General features: G+C 43.2%; 1 protein-coding gene across 1 annotated transcript in view; it reads left to right on the top strand.

The window, feature by feature from the left end:
- PIWIL2 (piwi like RNA-mediated gene silencing 2) overlaps nucleotides 1-22,531 on the top strand; it is a 448,551-nt gene that overhangs the window by 80,146 nt on the left and 345,874 nt on the right. The window contains 4 exon segments of the mRNA XM_029603804.1: nucleotides 10,261-10,423; nucleotides 10,521-10,602; nucleotides 10,907-11,051; nucleotides 21,366-21,521. Coding sequence (XP_029459664.1) covers nucleotides 10,261-10,423; nucleotides 10,521-10,602; nucleotides 10,907-11,051; nucleotides 21,366-21,521 — 546 coding nt within the window.

The raw sequence follows: 22,531 nt of genomic DNA, 5'->3' as shown, positions 1-22,531 counted from the left end.
GAGCTCCAGGCATTAGTGACTTATCCACCTTATACTAAATTCTATCATCACAGGGTGGTCTTGAGTATGCACCCTAAGTTCCTGCCTAAGGTGGTGACGATTTCTATCTTAACCAGTCAATCATCCTGCCAATATTCTTTCCCAGGCCCCATTTACACCAAGGTGAACGAGCCTTGCACAGTTTGAACTGCAAGTGAACCTTAGCCTTGTATCTGGAGCAGGCAGAAGCCTATAGACAGTCCACCCAACTTTTTGTTTGTTTTGATAAGAATAGGTTGGGTGTTGCTGTTGCTAAACATACACTATCCAGTTGGCTAGCAGATTGCATCTCCTTTTATTCTGCCCAGGTAGTACTGCATCTTGACGGTCATGTCAAGGTTCATTCTATCAGAGCCATGGCAGTGTCGGTGGCCCACTTGCAAGCAGTTTCCTTGGAGAAGATCAGCAAGGCTGCAACGTGGAGTTCTCTCCTCACATTTACATCCCATTACTGTCTGGATAGGGATGGCCTGCTGCGACGGTATGTTCGGCCAGTATGTCCTCAGGAACTTGTTCATGGTGTAGAATCCAACTTTCCCAACTTAGAGCCCGTTGTTTGGGTTAATTCTGTCTCCCACTCTGTTACCAACAGTTCCGGTGGTATTGTGTCTGTTGGCACCTGGTTAGGTGTCTCTTGGTCGACTTTTGTGTGTGTTCATTTGTTTATTTAGGCATTTTATGTACTTTCACCCCAAATCAAGATCGCAGTGGTTTACAGAAGTAATATTTATAATTTTAAAACAAAAATTAACACATCGAATGAAATGCTCCAATATGTATTAAAACCGCTTACTAAAAACATAAAACAATTAGTACAAGAAAATAATATAACAACTAGCAGCCTGTAGCTAGGGATTCACCCATGTGTGAGGACAACCATCCTGCTTGTTCTTGAGGAAAGCAGAGTTGCTTACCTGTAACAGGTGTTCTCCAAGGACAGCAGGATGTTAGTCCTCATGAAACCTGCCTCCACCCCTCGGAGTTGGATTTCTCCTGTTTTTGTTTTGTCGTAATTCTATATTACGACACTGAAGAGGGACCCCACGTGGATGAGTGGTATAGGGTATGCTGGGCATGCTCAGTGTGCCTAGTCAAAGTTTCTAGAAACTTTGATATAAATTTTCCGCATCAGGCTCCATCTGATGATATCACCCATGTGTGAGGATTATCCTGTTGTCCTTGGAGAAGACCTGTTATATGTAAGCAATTCTGCTTTCTCTCTTCTCAGTTTGAGGATTGTTTTCAGGATTAATGGAACTGGGAGAAACATATACAGAGGTGAAAGGAAGGTTAATCAACTACCGGTATGGTTAAAAAGTAAGGTAAGAGAGGTTATAATATCTAAATGACATTTTTCAAGAAATGAAAAAGGGATCCATATTAAGAAAACAAGAAGCAGCAAAAGCACTGGAAAGTTAGATGCAAAGAGAGAATTTGAAAAGCTTGCCATAGAAGCAAAAACTCATAATAAAAACTTTTTCAGATATTTGAAGTAGAAAGCCTGCGAGGGAGTCACTTGGACCAATAGATGATCAAGGGGTAAAAGGGTCACAAGGATGACAAAGCCATAGCATAGAAACTAAACAAATTCTTTGGTTTACCAGAAATGATATTCAAAGGTGATGATTCAGCAGAATTGAAACAAATTTCATTGTACCTGGAAGATGTAATAGGGCAAATAGATGAACTAAAGAGTAGCAAATCACCTGGACCAGATGGTATACATCCCAGAGTGCTGAGCACTGAAAGGAGAGGATCATCTTCTGGTGACTGAAAAGAATCAGTAAGTACTGCTTGGGGAAATTTTTAAAACTTAAAAGAATTGGGGAGAAGTAAGCTATTGGGGTATATTATTTAGTGTGTTCATGTATGTTGTTTTAAATAGGTAGTCAGAAAGGCAGGCAACAAACAGAAATTTGTGTGTTTGTATTTCCCAACTCTCTCAACCACTCCTAGCTAATTCTAAAAAAATAAATAAATAAAAATCTGCCTTTTAACTTAACTTCAGAAATTCCCCACACCTTATCAAGAGTTTGATCATTCCCTTGTAGGTCACTACCAGATATATAGTAAATATACTAATACATTTAAAGGACCCTAATTGTACACATTCCTACTCCCATAGCAACCTAAAACTTAACTAAGATCTGAAAAAAATTAAGATGAAGGCAGCAGTCAAGCAGCAAGAGAGGGGCCTTCCAGTTTTTTGCTTCGTGTCGCATGTATGATTTTTTTACCTGCTGGTGAGAAATTGTACGAGTGCATCCAATGGAAAGAGTTCCTGTCTCTCAGAGAACGAGTTTGTTCTCTGGAGGCTTGAGTGGCAGACCTGGAGGAGCTGAGGCAGACACAGAGGTATATAGATAGACCTTCTGGGACTTAGTAACCAAGTCCCAACTCCAGTCTGCAGCCCTGGTGCTGCCTTGGATGAGGAAGGTCTCATGTTCGGAGAGCATCAACCTGATGCAACAGGAAATGATCCTGTAGTGAGGGCTTGCTCTCCAGGTGGTGCTTCGTCCTTTCGCACTGAGGATGTCTTTCCTAGGGCTTCTGACAAGGAGAGAAGGGTTAGGTTGGCCATCAAAGTTGGTGATTCGATTATTAGGAATGTAGATAGCTGGGAGGCTGGTGGACGTGAGGATTGCCTGTAACATGCCTACCTGGTGCGAAGGTGGCAGACCTCACGGGTCACTTAGATAGGATTTTAGACAGTGCTGGGAAGGAGCCGGCTCTTGTGGTACATGTGGGCATCAACGACATAGGAAAATGTGGGAGGTTCTGGAAGCCAAATTTAGGCTCTTAGGTAGAAAGCTGAAATCGAGAACCTCCAGGGTAGCATTCTCTGAAATGCTCCCTGTTCCACACGCAGGTCCCCAGAGGCAGGCAGAACTCTAGAGTCTCAATGCATGGTTGAGACGATGGTGCAAGGAAGAGGGATTCAGTTTTGTTAGGAACTGGGGAACCTTTTGGGGAACCTTTTGGGGAAGGGGGAGTCTCTTCTGAAGGGATGGGCTCCACCTTAACCAGGGTGGAACCAGACTGCTGGCGCTAACCTTTAAAAAGGAGATAGAGCAGCTTTTAAACTAGAACAAAGGGGAAAGCCAACAGTCGCTCAGCAGCGCATGATTCGGAGAGAGGTATCTTCAAATGATACTAATGAAGCATTAGAGTTAAGGCATCCCAACAGAGAGGTTCCAATATTAAGAAAAGTAGTCCAAGTGCCTATAATTAAAAACTCACCTGAGCTAAAAGATTCCAATTTATCCCTGTCAACTAAAAAGCAGAATGTAAATATAAACAAAAAACACACTTTGAAATGTTTGTTTGTTTGCTAATGCCAGAAGTCTAAGTAGTAAGATGGGAGAATTAGAGTGTATAGCAGTGAATGATGACATAGACTTAATTTGCATCTCAGAAAGGATAACCAATGGGATAGTGCTATACTGGGGTACAAATTATATCGCAGTGACAGAGGAGCATCTTGGTGGCGGGTGGCCTTTATGTCCTGCATGAGATTAAATGCACAATCAAATGTTTATGGGTAGAAATCCTTTGTGTGTTGTGGAAGAGTATAGTCATAGGAGTATACTACCATCCACCTGGCCAAGATGGTGAGATGTACAGTGAAATGCTAAGAGAAATTAGGGAAACTAACCAAATTGGTAGTGCAGTAATAATAGGAGATTTCAGTTACCCCAGTATTGACTGGGTAAGTGAAACATCAGAGCATGCTAGAGAGAGAAAGTTCCTGGATGGAATAAATGACAGTTTTATGGAGCAATCGGTTCAGGAACAGACAAGAGAGGGAGCAATTTTAGAACTAATTTTCAGTGGAACACAGGATTTATTTATTTTATTATGCTTTTTATATACATAAGAACATAAGAAATTGCCATGTTGGGTCAGACCAAGGGTCCATCAAGCCCAACATCCTGTTTCCAACAGAGGCCAAACCAGGCCACAAGAACCTGGCAATTACCCAAACACTAAAAAGATCCCATGCCACTGATGCAATTAATAGCAATGGCTATTCCCTAAGAGGTAGATTTTAAAAGGGTGCGCGTAACCCTTTCAAAACCCCCCTGTGCGCGCCGAGCCACGGGACGCGCGTAAGTCCTGGGGCTTTGCTAGGGGGCATGTCGGGGGCGTGTCGGGGGGGGGCAGCGCGATGTTCGGGGCGTTCCTGGGGGGGGGGGGGTGCTGGCCCGGGGGCGTGGCCGAGGCCTCTGAAATTGCTCCCGGGCCGGGGAATCGCGCGGTGGCAGCCGATCGGCGCGCGCGAGTTATGCCTGCCTGGAGCAGGCGTAACTTTCGTGATAAAGGTAGGGGGGTGTAGATAGGGCTGGGGGGGGTGGGTTAGGTAGGGGAAGGTGGGGGGAGGCCAAACGAAAGTTCCCTCGGAGGCTGCTCCGATTTCGGAGCGGCCTCGGAGGGAACGGGCAGCGCGCGCTGAGCTCGGCGCGCGCAAGGTGCACAAATGTGCACCCCCTTGCGTGCGCCGACCCCGGATTTTATAAGATATGCTCGGCTACGCGCGTAACTTATAAAATCCGGCGTATTTTTGTTTGCACCTGGTGCGCGAACAAAAGTACGTGTGGGCAAACATTTATAAAATCTACCCTTAAGTAAATTTGATTAATAGCCATTAATGGACTTCTCCTCCAAGAACTTATCCAAACCTTTTTTGAACCCAGCTACACTAACTGCAGTAACCACATCCTCTGGCAACAAATTCCAGAGCTTTATTGTGCGTTGAGTGAAAAATAATTTTCTCCGATTTAGTCTTAAATGTGCTACTTGCTAACTTCATGGAATGCCCCCTAGTCCTTCTATTATTCGAAAGTGTAAATAACCGATTCACATCTATCCGTTCAAGACCTCTCATGATCTTAAAGACCTCTATCACATCCACCCCCTCAGCCATCTCTTCTCCAAGCTGAACAGCCTTTCCTCATAGGGGAGCTGTTCCATCCCCTTTATCATTTTGGTTGCCCTCCTCTGTACCTTCTCCATCGCAACTATATCTTTTTTGAGATGCGGCGACCAGAATTGTAGACAGTATTCCAGGTGCGGTCTCACCATGGAACGATATAGAGGCATTATGACATTTTCCGTTTTATTAACCATTCCCTTCCTAATAATTCCTGATATTCTGTTTGCTTTTTTTGACTGCTGCAGCACACTGAGCCGACTATTTTAAAGTATTATCCACTATGAAGCCTAGATCTTTTTCCTGGGTGGTAGCTCCTAATATGGAACCTAACATCGTGTAACTACAGCAAGGGTTATTTTTCCCTATATGCAACACCTTACACTTGTCCACATTAAATTTCATCTGCCATTTGGATGCCCAATCTTCCAGTCTTGCAAGGTCTTCCTGTAATGTATCACAATCCACTTGGATTTAACTACTCTGAATAATTTTGTATTATCCGCAAATTTGATTACCTCACTCATCGTATTCCTTTCCAGATCATTTATATATATATTGAAAAGCACCAGACCAAGTACAGATCCCTGAGGCACTCCACTGTTTACCCTTTTCCACTGAGAAAATTGACCATTTAATCCTACTCTCTGTTTCCTGTCTTTTAACCAGTTTGTAATCCACAAAAGGACATCGCCTCCTATCCCATGACTTTTTATTTTTCTTCGAAGCCTCTCATGAGGGACTTTGTCAAACGCCTTCTGAAAATCCAAATACAGTACATCTACCGGTTCACCTTTATCTACAAGTTTATTAACCCCTTCAAAAAAATGAAGCAGATTTGTTAGGCAAGACTTCCCTTGGGTAAATCCATGTTGATTGTGTTCCATTAAACCATGTCTTTCTATATGCGCTACGATTTTGATCTTGAGAATAGTTTTCACTATTTTTCCCGGCACTGAAGTCATGCTCACTGGTCTATAGTTACCCGGATTGCCCCTGGAGCCTTTTTTAAATATTGGGGTTACATTGGCCACCTTCCAGTCTTCAGGTACAATGGATGATTTTAATGATAGGTTACAAATTTTAACTAATAGATCAGAAATTTCATGTTTGAGTTCCTTTAGTACCCTAGGATGCATACCATCCTGTCCAAGTGATTTGCTACTCTTTAGTTTGTCAATCTGGCTGACGACTACTTCCAGGTTCTCAGTGATTTCGTTCAGTTCATCTGACTCATCACCCATGAAAACCATCTCTGGAACTGGTATCTCCCCAACATCCTCATTAGTAAACACCGAAGCAAAGAATTCATTTAGTCTTTCTGCAATGGCCTTATCTTCCCTAAGAGCCCCTTTAATCCCTCTGTCATCTAATGGTCCAACCGACTCCCTCGCAGGTTTCTTGCTTCAGATATATTTTAAAAAGTTTTTATTATGAGTTTTTGCCTCTATGGCCAACTTCAATTCAAATTCTCTCTTCGCCTGTCTTATCAATGTTTTACACTTAACCTGACAATGCTTATGTTTTATCCTATTTTCTTCAAATGGATCCTTCTTCCAATTTTTGAAGGAAGTTTTTTTGGCTAAAATAGCCTCTTTCACCTCACCTTTTAACCATGACGGTAATCGTTTTGCCTTCCTTCCACCTTTCTTAATGTGTGGAATACATATGGACTACGCCTCTAGAATTGTATTTTTAAACAATGTCCATGCCTGTTGAACACTTTTAACCTTTGCAGCTGCACCTTTCAGGTTTTTTTTCTAATTATTTTCCTCATTTTATCAAAGTTTCCCTTTTGAAAGTTTAGTGTTTGAGCTGCAGATTTACTTATTGTCCCCCTTCCAGTTATAACATGATCAAATTTAAACTAATGATCACTGTTGCCAAGTGGCCCCACCACCATTATCTCTCTCATCAAATCCTGCGTTCCACTAAGAATTAAATCTAAAATAGCTCCCTCTCTTGTTGGTTCCTGAACCAATTGCTCCATGAAGCAGTCATTTATTACATCCAGGAACTTTGTCTCTAGCAAGTCCTGATGTTACATTTACCCAGTCAATATTGGGGTAATTGAAATCTCCCATTATTATTGCACTGCCAAATTGGTTAGCTTCCCTGATTTCTCTAAGCATTTCATCATCTGTCTGACCATTTTGTCCAGGTGGATGGTAGTATACTCCTATCATTATACTCTTACCTAACACACATGGGATTTCTACCTATATAGATTCTACTGAGCATTTACTCTTGTATGATCTTTATCCTGTTGGACTCTATACCCTCCCGGACATAAAGTTGGACTGTATACCCTATACCCTCCCGGACATAAAGTTGAACTCTATACCCTCCCGGACATAAAGTGCCACACCCCCACCAAGTTGATCCTCCCTATCATTGCATATATAGCATTGAAATACATTGTGAAAAGATGATAATTTCAAAATGCATTAATATAAAATGTGAATGAAAGGTATAAAGGATAAAATAGTTAGAAAATGTTTCAACAATGGAAGGTAATTCTAAGGAAATTATTAAATAGAGGATTAAAGAAAATTACAGTAATAGGAAATTAAAATTAAGAACAGTCTTTAGACTAGATTTGCATAGATTTGTTTTTATGGTTGCAATGTAAACCGGAGTGATAATTAACTCTATTTGAACTTCGGTATAGAAAAGTTATAAATAAATAAATAAATAGATTTGAATAATTTCAGGAGAGTTCATAGGCTTTTTTAAAGAGCCATGTTTTGATATCTTGTTTGAATTTCTTTGTTTCAGTTGATAGTCTTAGTGAACTAGGTAAGGAGTTGCAAAGTTTGGGACCAGCAATAGAGAACATACTTCTCTGATTTATGTTAGATGAGTAGTATTGTTGGATGGGATTGAAAGAATGCCTTAGATCTTAGACATCTTGTTGGATTATAGAGTTGTATTGAAATTCCAGGAGGAGATGAGTCAAAGTTATTGATGATCTTGAAAATAATAGCTAAGACTTTGAATTGGATCCTGAAGAATCCTGGAAGCCAATGAAGATCTATCAGAGTGGGAGTGATATGATCACATTTTCTAGTTCCGATGAGAAGTCCGACAGAGGCATTTTGGAGTAGTTGAAGAGGTTTAATTAAGTTAGCACTGAGGCCTAGGAATAAGGAGTTGCAGTATTCTTGATTAGAGAAAATTAGAGTTTGTAGCACTGTGCGAAAATCCTGGAAGGTTAGCAAAGGTTTCCAGATGGTGAAGCATTCTGAGTTTGGCGTAAACAGATTTGATTATCTTCGAAATGTGTTTTTTCATGTTGAGGCTTTCATCAATTTGGATTCCTAGATCACGAACTTCATCAGCAGTTGATATTTTGGCTATTTCTATATTTAGGATGGGTGGGTTTGGAGAAGTATTTTCTTTTCTTAGCTTCCTGTTCGATTATAATCAAGTGGGTTTGTCTACAAGGAGATAATAAAGGGGCCATGCATTATCTAAATTAGGGGTCGTGTTGTCAAGGAGGCACTGGGGTCGCGTTGTCAAGGAGGCACTAGGGTCGCTTGCGCGTCCCTACTGCTTCCTTGACAACAGGAGCCCGCAAGTGGACAGCCGTCCGCTGGTTAGGAAACAGATGCCAAATTTATCGGCGTCTGCTTTCCTAATCAGCGCACAGCCAGGGGTTCAGGAAATGGATGCTTGTTAACTGAGCGTCCATTTCCTGAATCTGACCGCTGGCACTTTTTTTTTCAACTTTTTTTTTCTTAAGTTTTTTAAAGATTTGTTCCTTCTACTTAATATCGCAACGAAATTAAGTAGGAGGATGTACAGAAAAGCATTTTTTTCAGCTTTTCTGTACATCTGTTGAGCGCACTGTTTTGCATCGACCCCCAAAATGCTGTAATCACAATCCCTTACCGACAGCTGGGGTTGGGGGAACGGTGGAAGAGAGACAAGAAGTTACAGCAGCAGCCAATCAGAGGTTACAGGAACAGCAGGGCACAGGTCCTACCTATCAAGCCCCAAAAAAAGTGAATTAAAAAAAAAAAAGCCCAACCTCCATTTTAAAACAACAAAAAAAAAAGCAAATCACTAAAAAAAAAAAAAAAAAAGCCCAAATTCATGGTAAATAAACAAGGTTGGCAACAATGGTTACTGAGCTCTTCCTATGCAATATATCTTGTGCTTCTAAGTCAAATTAGTACAAAACAGACCTTTTGGTGATGTGCACTTCAGTTAGCTTGAGTAACTCACTACTAATCTGATAAACAAATATTGGCATCTTCTCCAATCACACTACTCTAACACCTTTTCAAGGTGAGTAACTGACCTTTTTCAATGTTTTTACTTAGGTATGCACAACTATTTCCTACCTTTTGGCTATCTTTTTATAACAAACACACACCTCTAAGAATATTTAGGAAATTTAAAAGTCATAGGATGGGGCAGTGTCATGTTGTGGATTGGGAACTAGTTAAAGGATAGAAAAAAGAGTAGGGCTAAATGGTAAGTTTTCTCAGTGAAGAAAGGTGAATAGTGAGTGCCCCAAGGATCTGTTCTGGGACCACTGCTTTTTAATATATTTATAAACAACCTGGTAATGGGGACAGGTGAGGTGATAAAATTTGCCTGTGACACAAAATTATTCAAAGTTGTTAAATCACACGAGAATTGTGAGAAATTGCAAGAGGACCTTGCAAAACTGGGAGATTCATTTGCTATTTGCATGCCCAAATTTAATGTGGACAAGTGCAAAGTGATGCACTTAGGGAAGAGTAGCCCAAATTATAGCTACTTATTGCAATTTTCACATTAGGAGTCACCACTCAGGAAAAGGATCTAGGCATCATCATTGATAATACATTGAAATCTTCTGCTCAGTGTGCAGCAGCAGCAGCCATGAAAGCAAATAGAATGCTAGGGATTATTAGGAAAGGGATGGAGAATAAAACAGAGATTATCATAATGCTTCTGTATCGCTCCATGGTGTGACCTCAACTTGGGTACTGTGTGCAGATCTGGTCACCACAACTCAAAAAAGATAAAGCAGAATTAGAAAAGTACAGAGAAGGGTGACTAGAATGATAATAGGGGATGGAACGATTCCCCTATGAGGAAAGACTAAAGAAATTAAGTCTCTTCAGCTTGGAGAAGAGACAGTTGATATATGATATGATAGAGGTCTATAAAATGAGTGGAATGGATTGTTAATCACTTGTTTACTTAGATATCAGATGACGTCACCCAGCTGTGTGGCTATATTGTCCGGCTTGTCCATGGAGAATGTACACATTGTAACTTGTTTTATTTCCTAGACGAATTGCAATGGATCCTTCAAGACCCCCCAGGAGGGGTTCATCCTTCCATATGCCTTTTGGGGTCCGCATGCCAGGATCTGTGCATAGCGCTGGAGAGATGCTGCGTGGCAGGACAGCTGTGCTAGATGAAACAACTCGACAAGAAAAGCTTGGGCAGCAGGTAAACACCAGGTGGAGGCTGGAGTGTAGTGTTTCCTTTTGCAGAAGGGCTTGCATGATGTTGATAAGATTCATGTTAATTCTGTATTTTTCTGCAGGAATCCCTGCCAGCCATGTTCCGAGGCCTGGGCTTTGAACCACTACCCACCCGCTCCCTGGGACGAGGGATTCAGCCATTGGGTAAGATAGAGCTATATAATATTGCTCGTAGTCCTGGAAACTGCTAGGATGCTCCCCTTGTTCTTTGCGGTCTCTGCTTGTCCTCTGAGGAGGTGCCAACTTTAGGCAGGAATCTTTTGAAAGTGGATACCATTTATCATATTTCCTAAAGTTACTGACCAAAGGATTTTCACATCAGGAATGGGCAGACTAGATGGAATTTGTGGTCTTTATTTTCTGTCACTTTCTGTGTTTCCATATTAAATACAAAGCACTCTATGTCAGCCTGACTTCTCGAGTACTTGTTGAATTCTTTTCTGCTCAGGTAGAGGTGCTATAGGCAGGGGTATGTATTGGGATACGGAAGCCAAACCCACACAACCAGCCCCCAGTCAGCCATTGTTTCCTGCACCTGAAGCACTGCCAAGTGGGGACGCAAGCTTTACTGGGACTCAAAAGATGTATGGCAGGTGAGTAAGAACCTTTTTTGAAAAGAGAACTGGTATGTTAGAGAGCATTATACCAGAAATAGTCTTTGTATAGCAGAGGGAACTTACTGAGGACACTTATAGTTCACTTACCTTTATAACAGAAAACATTTGGGAGAGGGCAGCTTCATTGCCCTATTCCTTAGCTTCTTGCTAGACAAGTCAATATGTATGGAATTTCCCCTCTGCAGTTGGAGACAGAGGGCACATCTCTTCTATGATCCTCACTCGGGTACCTCCCAGAAATGAGAGAGCTTGGATTGGTGGACCCAGCCATCCAACCTATTGAAAGCAGTAGTGCTCGGTCCCCTACACTCTCCATCTGGATTTTGGTCACTATGAATGTGAGCCTGGAAGGCTGGGGTACCTAGTGCCAAGGGCAGGTAGTACAAGGGTGATGGAGAAAAGAAGAGTGTCTGTGGTTGATAAACAGGCTAAAGAACAAGAGCCATCAGGCTAGTGCTTCAGCACTTTCTCCCATTACTCAAAGGGAGAGCAATCAGAGTAATGTCAGACAATACCACAGCAGTGGCATATAAGAACTGTTATGGTTATTGATAGGGATGTGAATCGTTTTTTGACGATTTAAAACAATCGTCAGATATATTTTAAATTGTCAAATCGTTAGAGCCGTGATACAATAACAATTCCCCCGATTAATCGTCAAAAAATCGTAAATCGGGGGGGGGGAGGGCGGGAAAACCCCTTTAAAACAAATCCCCCACCCTCCCGAACCCCCCCAAAATGTTTTAAATTACCTGGGGTCCAGTGGGGGGGTCCCAGCGCGATCTCCCGCTCTCGGGCCACGGCTGCGTTAATAGAAATGGCGCCGGTGGCCCTTTGCCCTTACCATATGACAGGGCAAAGGTAGCGCCGGCGCCATTTTGGTTCCTGTTACCCGACGTCACGAGTGCAGGAGATCGCTCCTGGACCCCTGCTGGACCCCCAGGGACTTTTGGCCAGCTACTACTACAGCTTTTGCCCATGTTGAGACATTCCCTCATCCTATGGTGTCTCTGGAGGGGGAGTGGCATGGTTGGTTCTCCTCCTTCCTTGTTCCCGAGGGCAGAAGCTTCTCCATTAGAGAAGTTGGAGAGAGCAAGGTTGGGCCTGTAGACTCCGGTATAGATTCATTCTCCTTCTCCTGGGTGGAATGTTTCTAGGGCCTGCAGACCTTTCTGTATGGGCGCCCAGCAAAAGCGAAGCAACTAGTATGTCGGGATCAAGTGCTCAGGCCTCCCATTTGTCAATCACGGCAGGTAAATGCTGCAGGGAGGCTGTCCCTGGTAATGTTTAAGGGGAGGTGGATTATGAGACATCGGAGGATTCCGATGGGGAATTGGCTTTCTTACCTCTAGAAGAGGGAGAAATTGCATATGACTGAGAGTCGCTTCGGACTCTGCTCATGTTTTTTTCTTTTTTCAAGAGAGGTCTTGCTGAGTTTGTTGACTTAGACCCTGAACACGCTTAGTGTGACCAGAGGTCAATTTTAAGTTAAGCATCCTGTTTCTTCCCCCCCTGTATCCAATTCAAGAGATATTGGATTTAAAGAAGGTAAATGTGGCTCTCAAGGTTCCCAGTTTTCTCATGGAAACTCTGAGGTCCAACTTTGAGATCATCTAGCGGCGGTACACAAGGTAGAGGTCTTGGCATCGCTTGCCTTGACAGAGGCGTATTTGCACATAGCCATCAGGCTGGAGCACCAGAGATTCCTAAGGTTCATAGTCCTAAGGGAACATTTTTGGTTTCAAGCCCTTCCCTTCGGCTAGCGACTTCTCCATGTGTCTTCACCAAGGTGATGGTGGTGGGGGTGGCTGCATTGCAAAAGGAGGGTGTGTTGGTGCATCCACGTCTGGACAACTGGCTCATTCGTGCGAAATCAGAGGAACTCTTTTGACAATCAGTATAAAAGATACCGATGCGCTTGAATTCTCTAGGATAGGTTGCAAACATAGCAACAAAGCATTCAGACCTCTTTCAAGCTGGAGTATCTGGGAGATCAGTTCAACATTCTGGCGGAGAGTGTGTTTCCCACAGAGAAAGATATTGCGGAAATTGTAGAGTCAGATTAGGCTTCTGCTGGAGCTTTCGGTTCCCAGGGTCTGGGAATATTTACAGGTCCTGGGCTCTATGGCATCGACATTGAAATTAATGCATTGGTCGTTCGCACCTATGTGGCCTCTGCAGGGTGCTCTTCTCTCCTGCTGGAATCTGTATTGGAAGAGTTTCATCTTCTCTTCCATTAGAGGAGGAAGTCAGAGACAGTCTTTCTTAGTGGCTTACTCGCACCAATCTCGAGCATTGGTGCAGAATTGGAGGTTCCGAATTGAGTAATAGCTACCACAGATGCATGCTTCTCTGGATGGAGGGCGGTGTGGCAAGATCAGTCTGTGCAGGGCCAGTGGTCTAAACAGGAGGCTTCGTGGTCTGTCAGTCTGTTAGAGATGAGAGTGGTGCATTTCGCATTGCTTGTCTTTCTGCTAAGGTTATGAGGCCATCCAGAACAGATCCTATCAGAAAGTGTGACAGTGGCGGCCTACATGAACCATCTAGGCGGAACTAAGATTCTCTGGGCAGAGCAGCATTTGGAGCAGTTGGCAGTGTTCACTGGAGTGAACAACGTTCAGGCAGGTTTTCTCAGATGGAGAAAGTTAGACCCTGGGGAATGGGAGCTGTCGGAGGCAGTGACGTGTCTCATTCATGGAAGATGGGGGTGTCCCAACCAAAGAGAACACCAAGGCATTGTGGTTTTACAGCCGCTGAACAGAACACAGTACGTTAGGAATCAGAGCTCTGGTGCTGCCATGGACTCAAGGGATTCTTCTTTGTCTTCCCTCCATGGCCTCTGGTTGACAAGGAATTACAGCATATAGAGAAACATCCAGGCAACATGATCCTGGAAGCTCTAGAGTGGCCACATCGACCATGCTTCCCAGATCTGATCAAAATGGCCATAGCTGGTCCCCTGAGGTTCGGACATCAGCCAACTATTTTCTACCAGGGCGCAATATTTTCGAGTCAGGCGGCTCACTTCTGTCTCATGGCTTCACTTCTGAGCAGAGACGACTGAGATGGAGGGGATATTCCGAAGTGGATATTTCCACTTTATTTCAGGCTAAGTGACCTTCTACATCCTTGACTTATGTGCGAATGGAGGATCTTTGTCCTGATCTGCTGTTGATGGCATTCAGGCTATGGTGTGACATATTTTGGCTTTTCCTCAGAAAGGTTCTGGTCAAGGGATTGGCCTTTAACACTGAGAGTCCAGGTAGCGACATTTGATTCGCTCTGGGATAAGGTGCCAAGGGTATTCTCTGTCCACCCATCCGGATGAAATATGGTTCCTTCGGGGAGCTAAGAACTTGGGTCCTCAGGTGTGGAACATTTGTTCGTCTTGGAATCTGAATCTAGTCCTTAGCGGATTGTGTGAGATTCGGTTTGAACCACTAAAGAGAGCTACAGTTAAGGACTTGAATCTTAAAGTGGTTTTCTTGGTGTTTATTTGTTCAGCCAGGAGAATTTCGCAGCTCTGGGCATTGTTGTGTTCAGATCCCTTCCTACAGGTGTCTGATTTGGGGGTATCTTTATGCATGGTGCCTTCTTTTCTGCCTGAGGTAGTATCGGCATTCCATCTTAGACAGTGGAGCTTCTGACTTTTCTGGATTTGAATTCCTCTACACCTCACGAGGGGGAGCTTAGGCTCTTAGGAGGTGTTCATTATTGAGGTATCTAATGGTCACTTATGATTTCTGTAGATCGGATTACCTCTTTGTACTATGGACTGTTCCAAAGAAGGGAAATAAGGCATCTAAGGCTATAATTGTGTGGTAGCTGAAGGAAGCGATTGAGTCGACATACATTTCTAAGGGGCACCTGCTACCAGGGGGTTTAGGGGCTCACTCAATGTGTTCTCGGATGACCTTTTGGGCTGAGTCACAACAAGTTGTCTCCACATGAAATTTTCAGGGTGGCTACTGGGCAGTTGTTGTACACTTTTGCTAGACATTATCACTTGGATGACTGTGCTCCGGCTTCCATGTGCTTTGGTGAGAGTGTTCTACGAGCGGAACTCTCCAGGTCCCACCCAAGTTATGGGGAGCTTAGGTACATAACTTAATAATAGAGAGTCAGTACTAGTTACCCAGAAAATGTCAACTATGGTAATAAAGGGCACCAAATAATAATTTTAATTTAAACCCACCTGCATGAAGGTGTCAGCAAGCATGACACTGTGTACCCCAACAGACACCAATCGGTCTTTTAATCATTCACCTTCATATATTAATTTTATTCAAAAAAACTTTTTTCTTTTTGAATTTTTATAAAATGCCAATGTCCCCGATCCTCAGAGCAATTGGAAAATAGACTTAGATATTTTTTGTAAAAAAAAAAAAGCCCATGTTTCGCAAAATGCTTCATCAGGGGCATGCGAACAACAGTATCAAGAGAGTCTTAACCATTTCAAACATGGATGCTGCAAAGAGATTGCTGAGACGCCGTGTCCATGTTTGAAATGGTTAAGACTCCCTTGATACTGTTGTTCGCATGCCCCTGATGAAGCGCTTTGCGAAACACAGGCTTTTGTTTTTACAAAAAATATCTAAGAGTCTATTTTCCAATTATTCTGAGGATCGGGGACATTGACATTTTATAAATATACAAAAAGAAAAAAGTTTTTTTGAATAAAATTAATGTATGAAGGTGAATGATTAAAAGACCGATTGGTGTCTGTTGAGATACACAATGTCAGGCTTGCTGACACCTTCATGCAGGTGGGTTTAAATTAAAAATATTATTTGGTGCCCTTTATTACCATAGAGAGCTTAGGTACATCCCAGGAATTTGGACTAATCTGCATACGAACAGAGAAAGGAAAATTTGGTTCTTACCTGCTAATTTTCGTTCCTGTAGTAGCACAGATGAGTCCAGAGACTCACCCATTTACTGGGGGGGGGGAGGAAGAGTCTGCCACTCATACTGTTGCTTTGTATTTAGTGCGGAGTTGTTGGAAGTTTTCATTACTGATCCCTTATGTTAAATTTGGGAAATTAGTTTTCCATTGTCTGGGCAACTTTTCTTTCTTCCAGCTCATTGGAGGGGAAGGGAGTTTTGCTTAGAAATTTATGAACATAAGAAATTGCTATGCTGTGTCAGACCAAGGGTCCATCAAGCCCAGTATCCTGTTTCCAACAGAGGCCAAACCAGGCCACAAGAACCTGGCAATTACCCAAACACTAAGAAGATCCCATGCTACTGATGCAATTAATAGCAGTGGCTATTCCCAAAGTAAACTTGACTGTCTATGGGGGGAGAAAATGGCACCACTCCAAACTGTGTGCAAGTTGGTGCTGCCATGGCCTGCCACATGGAGTGCCCATCGAGCTTGAAGCGGGGCCTAGCCCATCAGGGGCCACTCAACCCACTCAGAAACCCCTTTCCCTTGCCCTAATGGGATCAGGAATGTCATCGGTACAGTGCGCCAATCAAGGAAACCAGAGGAAAGACTTACCGAATCTGTGAGTCCTTTTACTTACCTGGGCTTAGCGCTTACTGTCCGAGTACAGAGACTGTCTCCGGCTGCAGGGGGAGAGGGTTTTGGCAGTTCTCCACCACACTATGCTTCCTGCACCTGCTGCCTTTCAGCTGCTTCAACAGCTGAGTCCACGCTGGGAACCGGATACTAGACCAAGCCTCTGAGGGATCTCGGAAATCGCCTCAGGAATTCTCAACTGGGGGAGGGACCTTTTAGGTATCACCCCAGGAGAGCGGGGCTCAATCATTTTCCAAATTAAAGGTAAATTTTTACTTCTGGGTGCTGTAATCTCACAAAGGCAATGCTGGTGTAAGGATAGCACATCCACATCTGCTAGGAGATGGAGAGATACTGAAGGGCTGTTGCTGTCACCTTGACTTGGCTACAAGGCAATACTGAGGGACTACAGGTGGCACACTGGATTACTTACAGTGTCAGTAAAACTTTCTCAGTCTCCATCTGCTGGTAGTTAGGCAAAACCCAGGAGTCTGGACTGATTTATGGTATTACAGGAACAAAAATTAGCAGTAAGAACCAGTTTTCCTATGAAATCTGCAGGGCTGACTCTGGTCTTCTCTGCACACACATTAATGAAGCACTACAGGTTGGATGTGCAGGCCAGGGCTGATGTGCCCTTTGGAGAGTGAATATTGAGGACAGCCTTATCTCCCTGCTGCCCCGGCGAGGGGAAGTATTTTTGTAATTCCCATATGTATTGACTGGTCTAGTAGGAAAATAAGGAAAGTTAAATTGTTCTTACCTGGTAATTTTCTTTCCTTGTGTCCTGCTAGACCAGTCCAGATCCCACTAGGGAATGGCTAGGATCACGAAGCTGGGGTACGTCACATGAAGTAGGCCTGATAACACCTTTCTCATTCTGTCTATCCACTCCTCTTGTTTGACTAACCTCTGATCTCAGAGCAGTCTCCAGTTCCACATAATAGTGGATTTTAAAATTGGGATTGGAGGGATTCTTGTTAGTCATAGTGCTTTGGAAGAAGGCTTCTTGGATTGATCCAGGGCTACCAAACCAGTAGTAGACAATTTGGCACCTATGGCCAAGTGAAAAACTCTGCCCTCACCCATTACCCATCACACAACACATGACACCACGAGTTGGGAGACTCTGTTCAATGTTTGTACAGCAATGCCCATGGCCAGTGCAAGGGTATTAGGTGCCCTAAGAAATCTTTACAGCCTTGCACCCCCCACCCTATCACACCCTCCTCACACACAATTAAAAATTATTCATTTATAATAACAGATTTCACATGACAAAGAGCATTCAAAGTACTGTCTTCTGATGTAAAAATGTCGCTTACAATATGTATATTATATTTACATGCACTCCTGAGGTGCCAACCAGAAACCCCTGCAAAAAAAGCATGAGATACTTGTGACCTATATGGTATTAGGCCTACTCTATTGCATCTTGGGCATGGGCATGATCCTCAGAGAGCCACTCAAACAGCAACAACCCTACCTATGAAAATTAATACTATAAATATTATACCAGGCCTAAAATAGTAATAAACCCCCTATTAGGAAAACAGAACAATCCAAGCTGCTATAGATCCCTACATAGAAACTACACACTAACAGAATAACTGACTTCAATTACACATGCAAAACACAGATAGACCCTCAAATACAGAATAAAGAGACCCTACAGACCAGTGGCATAGCCAGAATTGATTTTTTGGGTGGGCACAAGGTTAACATGGGTGGGCTCTAGGCATGCAGGTCTGAAACTTACTAGTTTTTTTTCTTATTGATAAATAATGCCATATACTGCACTCTAGAATGGCTTTCTAACAGGCCGATACAGTACAGTGTGCTCCGATGGAGCGCACTGTTAAGCCCGCATTTGGACGTGCATTTTCGAAGCGCTAGCTTTACCCCTTATTCAGTAAGGGGTAATAGCGCATCCAAAACGCGCGTCCAACCCCCCCCCCCGAACCTAATAGCGCTTGCAACATGCAAATGCATGTTGATGACCATATTAGGTATTCCCGCACAATTCAGTAAGTAAAATGTGCAGCCAAGCCGCACATTTTACTTTCAGAAATTAGCGCCTACCCAAAGGTAGGTGCTAATTTCTCCGGGCACCGGGAAAGTGCACAGAAAAGCAGTAAAAACTGCTTTTCTGTGCACCCTCCGACTTAATATCATGGCGATATTAAGTCGGAGGTCCCGAAAGTTTAAAGTAAAAAAAAAAAAATTTGAAATAAGCTCGCGGCTTGAAAACCGGACACTCAATTTTGCTGGCATCCGGTTTCCGAACCCGTGGCTGTCAGCGGGCTTGAAAACCGATGCCGGCAAAATTGAGCGTCGGCTGTCAAGCCCGCTGACAGCCGCCGCTCCTGTCCAAAAAGAGGCGCTAGGGACGCGCTAGTGTCCCTAGTGCCTCTTTTTACTGCCGGGCCTAATTTAAATACATTTATTTACTGTATTGGCCTGTAAGTAATTTGCAACAGCTATTATGCATCATGCGTGAAACTTTAAAACATTTTACCTCAATTATTTCAAGCACTTACCAGCATTAAACATTCCTTATTAATCAGAATTTATTTTATATTTATTGCAGTTTATAAATGCACAAGTATAGAAAGCAATCAGATCAAATCATGTAATAAAACAAAAATTAATGTATTCTTTCATGAACCATCTTTTCAGAAAACCAGAAATCTTCATAAATACAATAACAAATCATCAGAACAGGTGTAGCGCAGAGCTAGGGCAATTCACATTACAACTAACATGAAAAAAAAATTTCAAATTCTGGTGTCACCTCAGCAAAAAATAACGCTCCACTGCTATTTTGTGAAGTAACACAAACTCTTGCAAAGAAAGAGGCATCTAGAACCTTGCCATACAGCCACAGCACTGACTCTCAGGATTCAAATAACAGCAACCTTATGAAAAAGCAGCAATGCAAATACTACACCAGGCCCTAGAACATTAATACATCACCTACTGGAATAACAGAGCAAGTTGGACTACTACAGAGAAACTACATGCGAGCAGAATTCAGTCACACACACACACACACACACACACACACAGGCAAAACAGAGACTGACCTTTATCTAATATAGAAATAAGAGTCTACAAATTAGAAACAGAAACATGCAAACAAAACCAAAATAGAAAGCCTGAGAAACTAGACTCTGAACAGTGGAATACTGAAGAGCAAGCAAAATACAAACATTTAAGAAATGCACATTCCCAAAGATGGCATATCTAACATCCTAAAATAAATTATTTTTTTTTTACCTTTGTCTGATCTTTGTATTTTTCTAATCAGTTGGTCCTGTCTCTTTTTTCCTATTTTTTTCCCTTGTCGCTCATTTCCTAATTCCTTTTCAGTGTCTTTCTTCTATTACTGTCTTCTTTCCCTCCACACACACGCTTTCTCTCACAGTCTCCCTCACACACTCAAGCTCTCACTCTCATATCCTCCCCCCCACTCACACAAACTCACATTCTTTGCAGACACATACAAGCTCTCACTTTCTCACCCCTCCCCAGGCTTACATTCTTATGCACACACAGACGCACATCCAGACTCCCATTCTCACCCACAAACCGATGCTCCTATTCTCACCCACACATACACACATTCAAGCACCCATTCTTACCCACATATTCAAGCTTCCATTCTCACCCATAAACAAACCCAGGCTCCCATTCTCACCCCCACACAAACCCAGACTCTCATTCTCACCCATATATACACACATCCAAGCTCCCATTCTTACACAGACACAAACCCAGGCTCCCATTCTCACCTACATATTCAAGCTTCCATTCTCACACACACACACACCCAGGCTCCCATTCTCACACACACATACACATTCAAGCCCACGCACAGCTTACGCTTCCTCCCAAGCAGGAAGATCAGTTGGCCTCTCCTGCTGCCATCGACCTCCTGCTATCTTTGGGCCGTACAGCCCACCGATCTTCCTGCTTGGGGGGGGGAGGGGGAGGAAGCGGAAGCTGTGTGTGGCACTTCTACAGCCCCCCTCTCCAAAATAGGAAGATCGGTGGGCCATACGGCCGCAGGATTGCTTCCCCTTGTGAGCTGTGCAAATGCACGGAATGGCACGCCGGCCCTGGGTCGTCCTCTTTGCTGTGTGGAGATGGGATCCTGCGACAGCCTTGCAGGTCCGGTGTTCCATTTCCGGTTCCAGTTGGGTGGGCAGCTGCCCACCCAGGCCCACCCGTGGCTACGCCACGGGTACAGGCAAAAACTGGACTGGAAACCGCAACAAGCTGCTTTTTCTTTTGGTGAGGACCCACTGGCCGCACTGCTCTCTTTGGTGCCTTTTGGTAGCAGCACCTATGGCCATGGCCATGTTGGCCATAGGCACGCTTCGGCTCTGAGGGTCACACCTCCCTTATAAGCCTGGAGTGAGGTCATAAGAGATGTGCCCTCTATTTCTGTCAGCTGTGGAGGAGGGGAAATCCCTTACGTATTAACTAGTCTAGCATAACTCAAGAAAAGAAAATTATCAGGTAAGAATAATTTAACCTTTAATTTCATGACATGATAGGAGAGCCTAGATAGTAAAGAATTCACCCTATATTTGGGATAGTACTGAAATGTAGCTGGTACTGAGAGGTGTGGTAACAGCAGCTGGGGGAGATCAAGGGTCTTGGCTTACCTAGTTGTAGAATGCAGTAATAGCAGTGTTTTTCATTCAGAGAACTCATGTCTATTCTTTACATTTTTTTTCTAAATCCATCTCTGCATTCAGATCTCTTGGTCGTGGTGTCGAGGACTTCCCATCTATCTCCCCTGGAAAAGCGTTGGTAGGACTGGGTAGGGCTTCAGCATTTCTTAAACCATCTGCAGGGCCCCCACCCAAGCCAGAGACACCCCCAGTAATCCTCATGGAGCAGCCTGAGAAAACGTAAGTGGGTATACTTAAATGTTAAAGTCTGGGAGCCAGAAGACAAGCGTTCAAATCCTGCTTCTGCCATTGATGCATGACCTTGAGAAAATCACTTTATCTTCTGTTGTGGCAGTTATCTTTTTAGATTGTAAACTCTCTGGGGAAGGGACTTACCGTACCTATATGTAATTTTGTTGAATGTTACCCTGGTTTGGTGTACTATATAAGTGCTAGAGTAGTAGTAATAACGCCACGTGAAGAAAGATTGTTAAACTAGAAGACTCTATTCAGCGGTCTCTTCTATTTGAAAATCTGTTGCTTTTCAGCTTCTGTGTGATCTTGTTTAAGCTCTCCACCTGCAAGAAATGCTTGTAGGTATAGAAAGGAGACTCTGTTTACCTATCAACTGGGCAGTGCCTTAGAAGCATATTTAATACTGAGCTGTTGATTCCTCATTTACAGTTTAGGGTGACTTGTTTAATGTTATTTAAAAATTATTTATATACTCCTAAATAAAGAACTAGGCAGTTTACAAATTAAAACATACATAAAAATACATCAAATAGCATAAATTAAAACCATTAAAAAAACAACATAATACTAAAATAGATATAAATGTACGTTAATTTAACTTTCTGACCAGTCAAAATATATAAAATCTGTTAGCGTAGACATCATGGTTCAACATCTCATTGAGGCTGTGGGAAATTTGCCCCAGGATCATAAGGGTTTGTCTGCAAGCAGTCTGACCGGCAGCTTGAAGCCACTTATGCCACAATCTGAGCACGGGCTACAACTGTAGGGATGGGATAAGAACCAGCAATTGCTGGATTGGAAGAATATGAACAGTAAACTAGCCACAGTATATAGCTCTTGCACAGTACGCCCTGCTAGTGCTAGTTTAGCATGTGTTTATCATATAGAACAAAATCCCCTGACTGTCTCCTAGTGGAAGAGCCTCTGCTCTGTCATGGTTGCAATGTGCGGCAGTGACTGGCAGCTTCTCTCTGCATCCAGGGCCTGATTCT

The sequence above is a fragment of the Rhinatrema bivittatum genome, chromosome 5 (assembly GCF_901001135.1).
Source record: "Rhinatrema bivittatum chromosome 5, aRhiBiv1.1, whole genome shotgun sequence".
Lineage (NCBI taxonomy): Eukaryota > Metazoa > Chordata > Amphibia > Gymnophiona > Rhinatrematidae > Rhinatrema > Rhinatrema bivittatum.
This window is presented reverse-complemented; position numbering and strand designations above follow the sequence as displayed.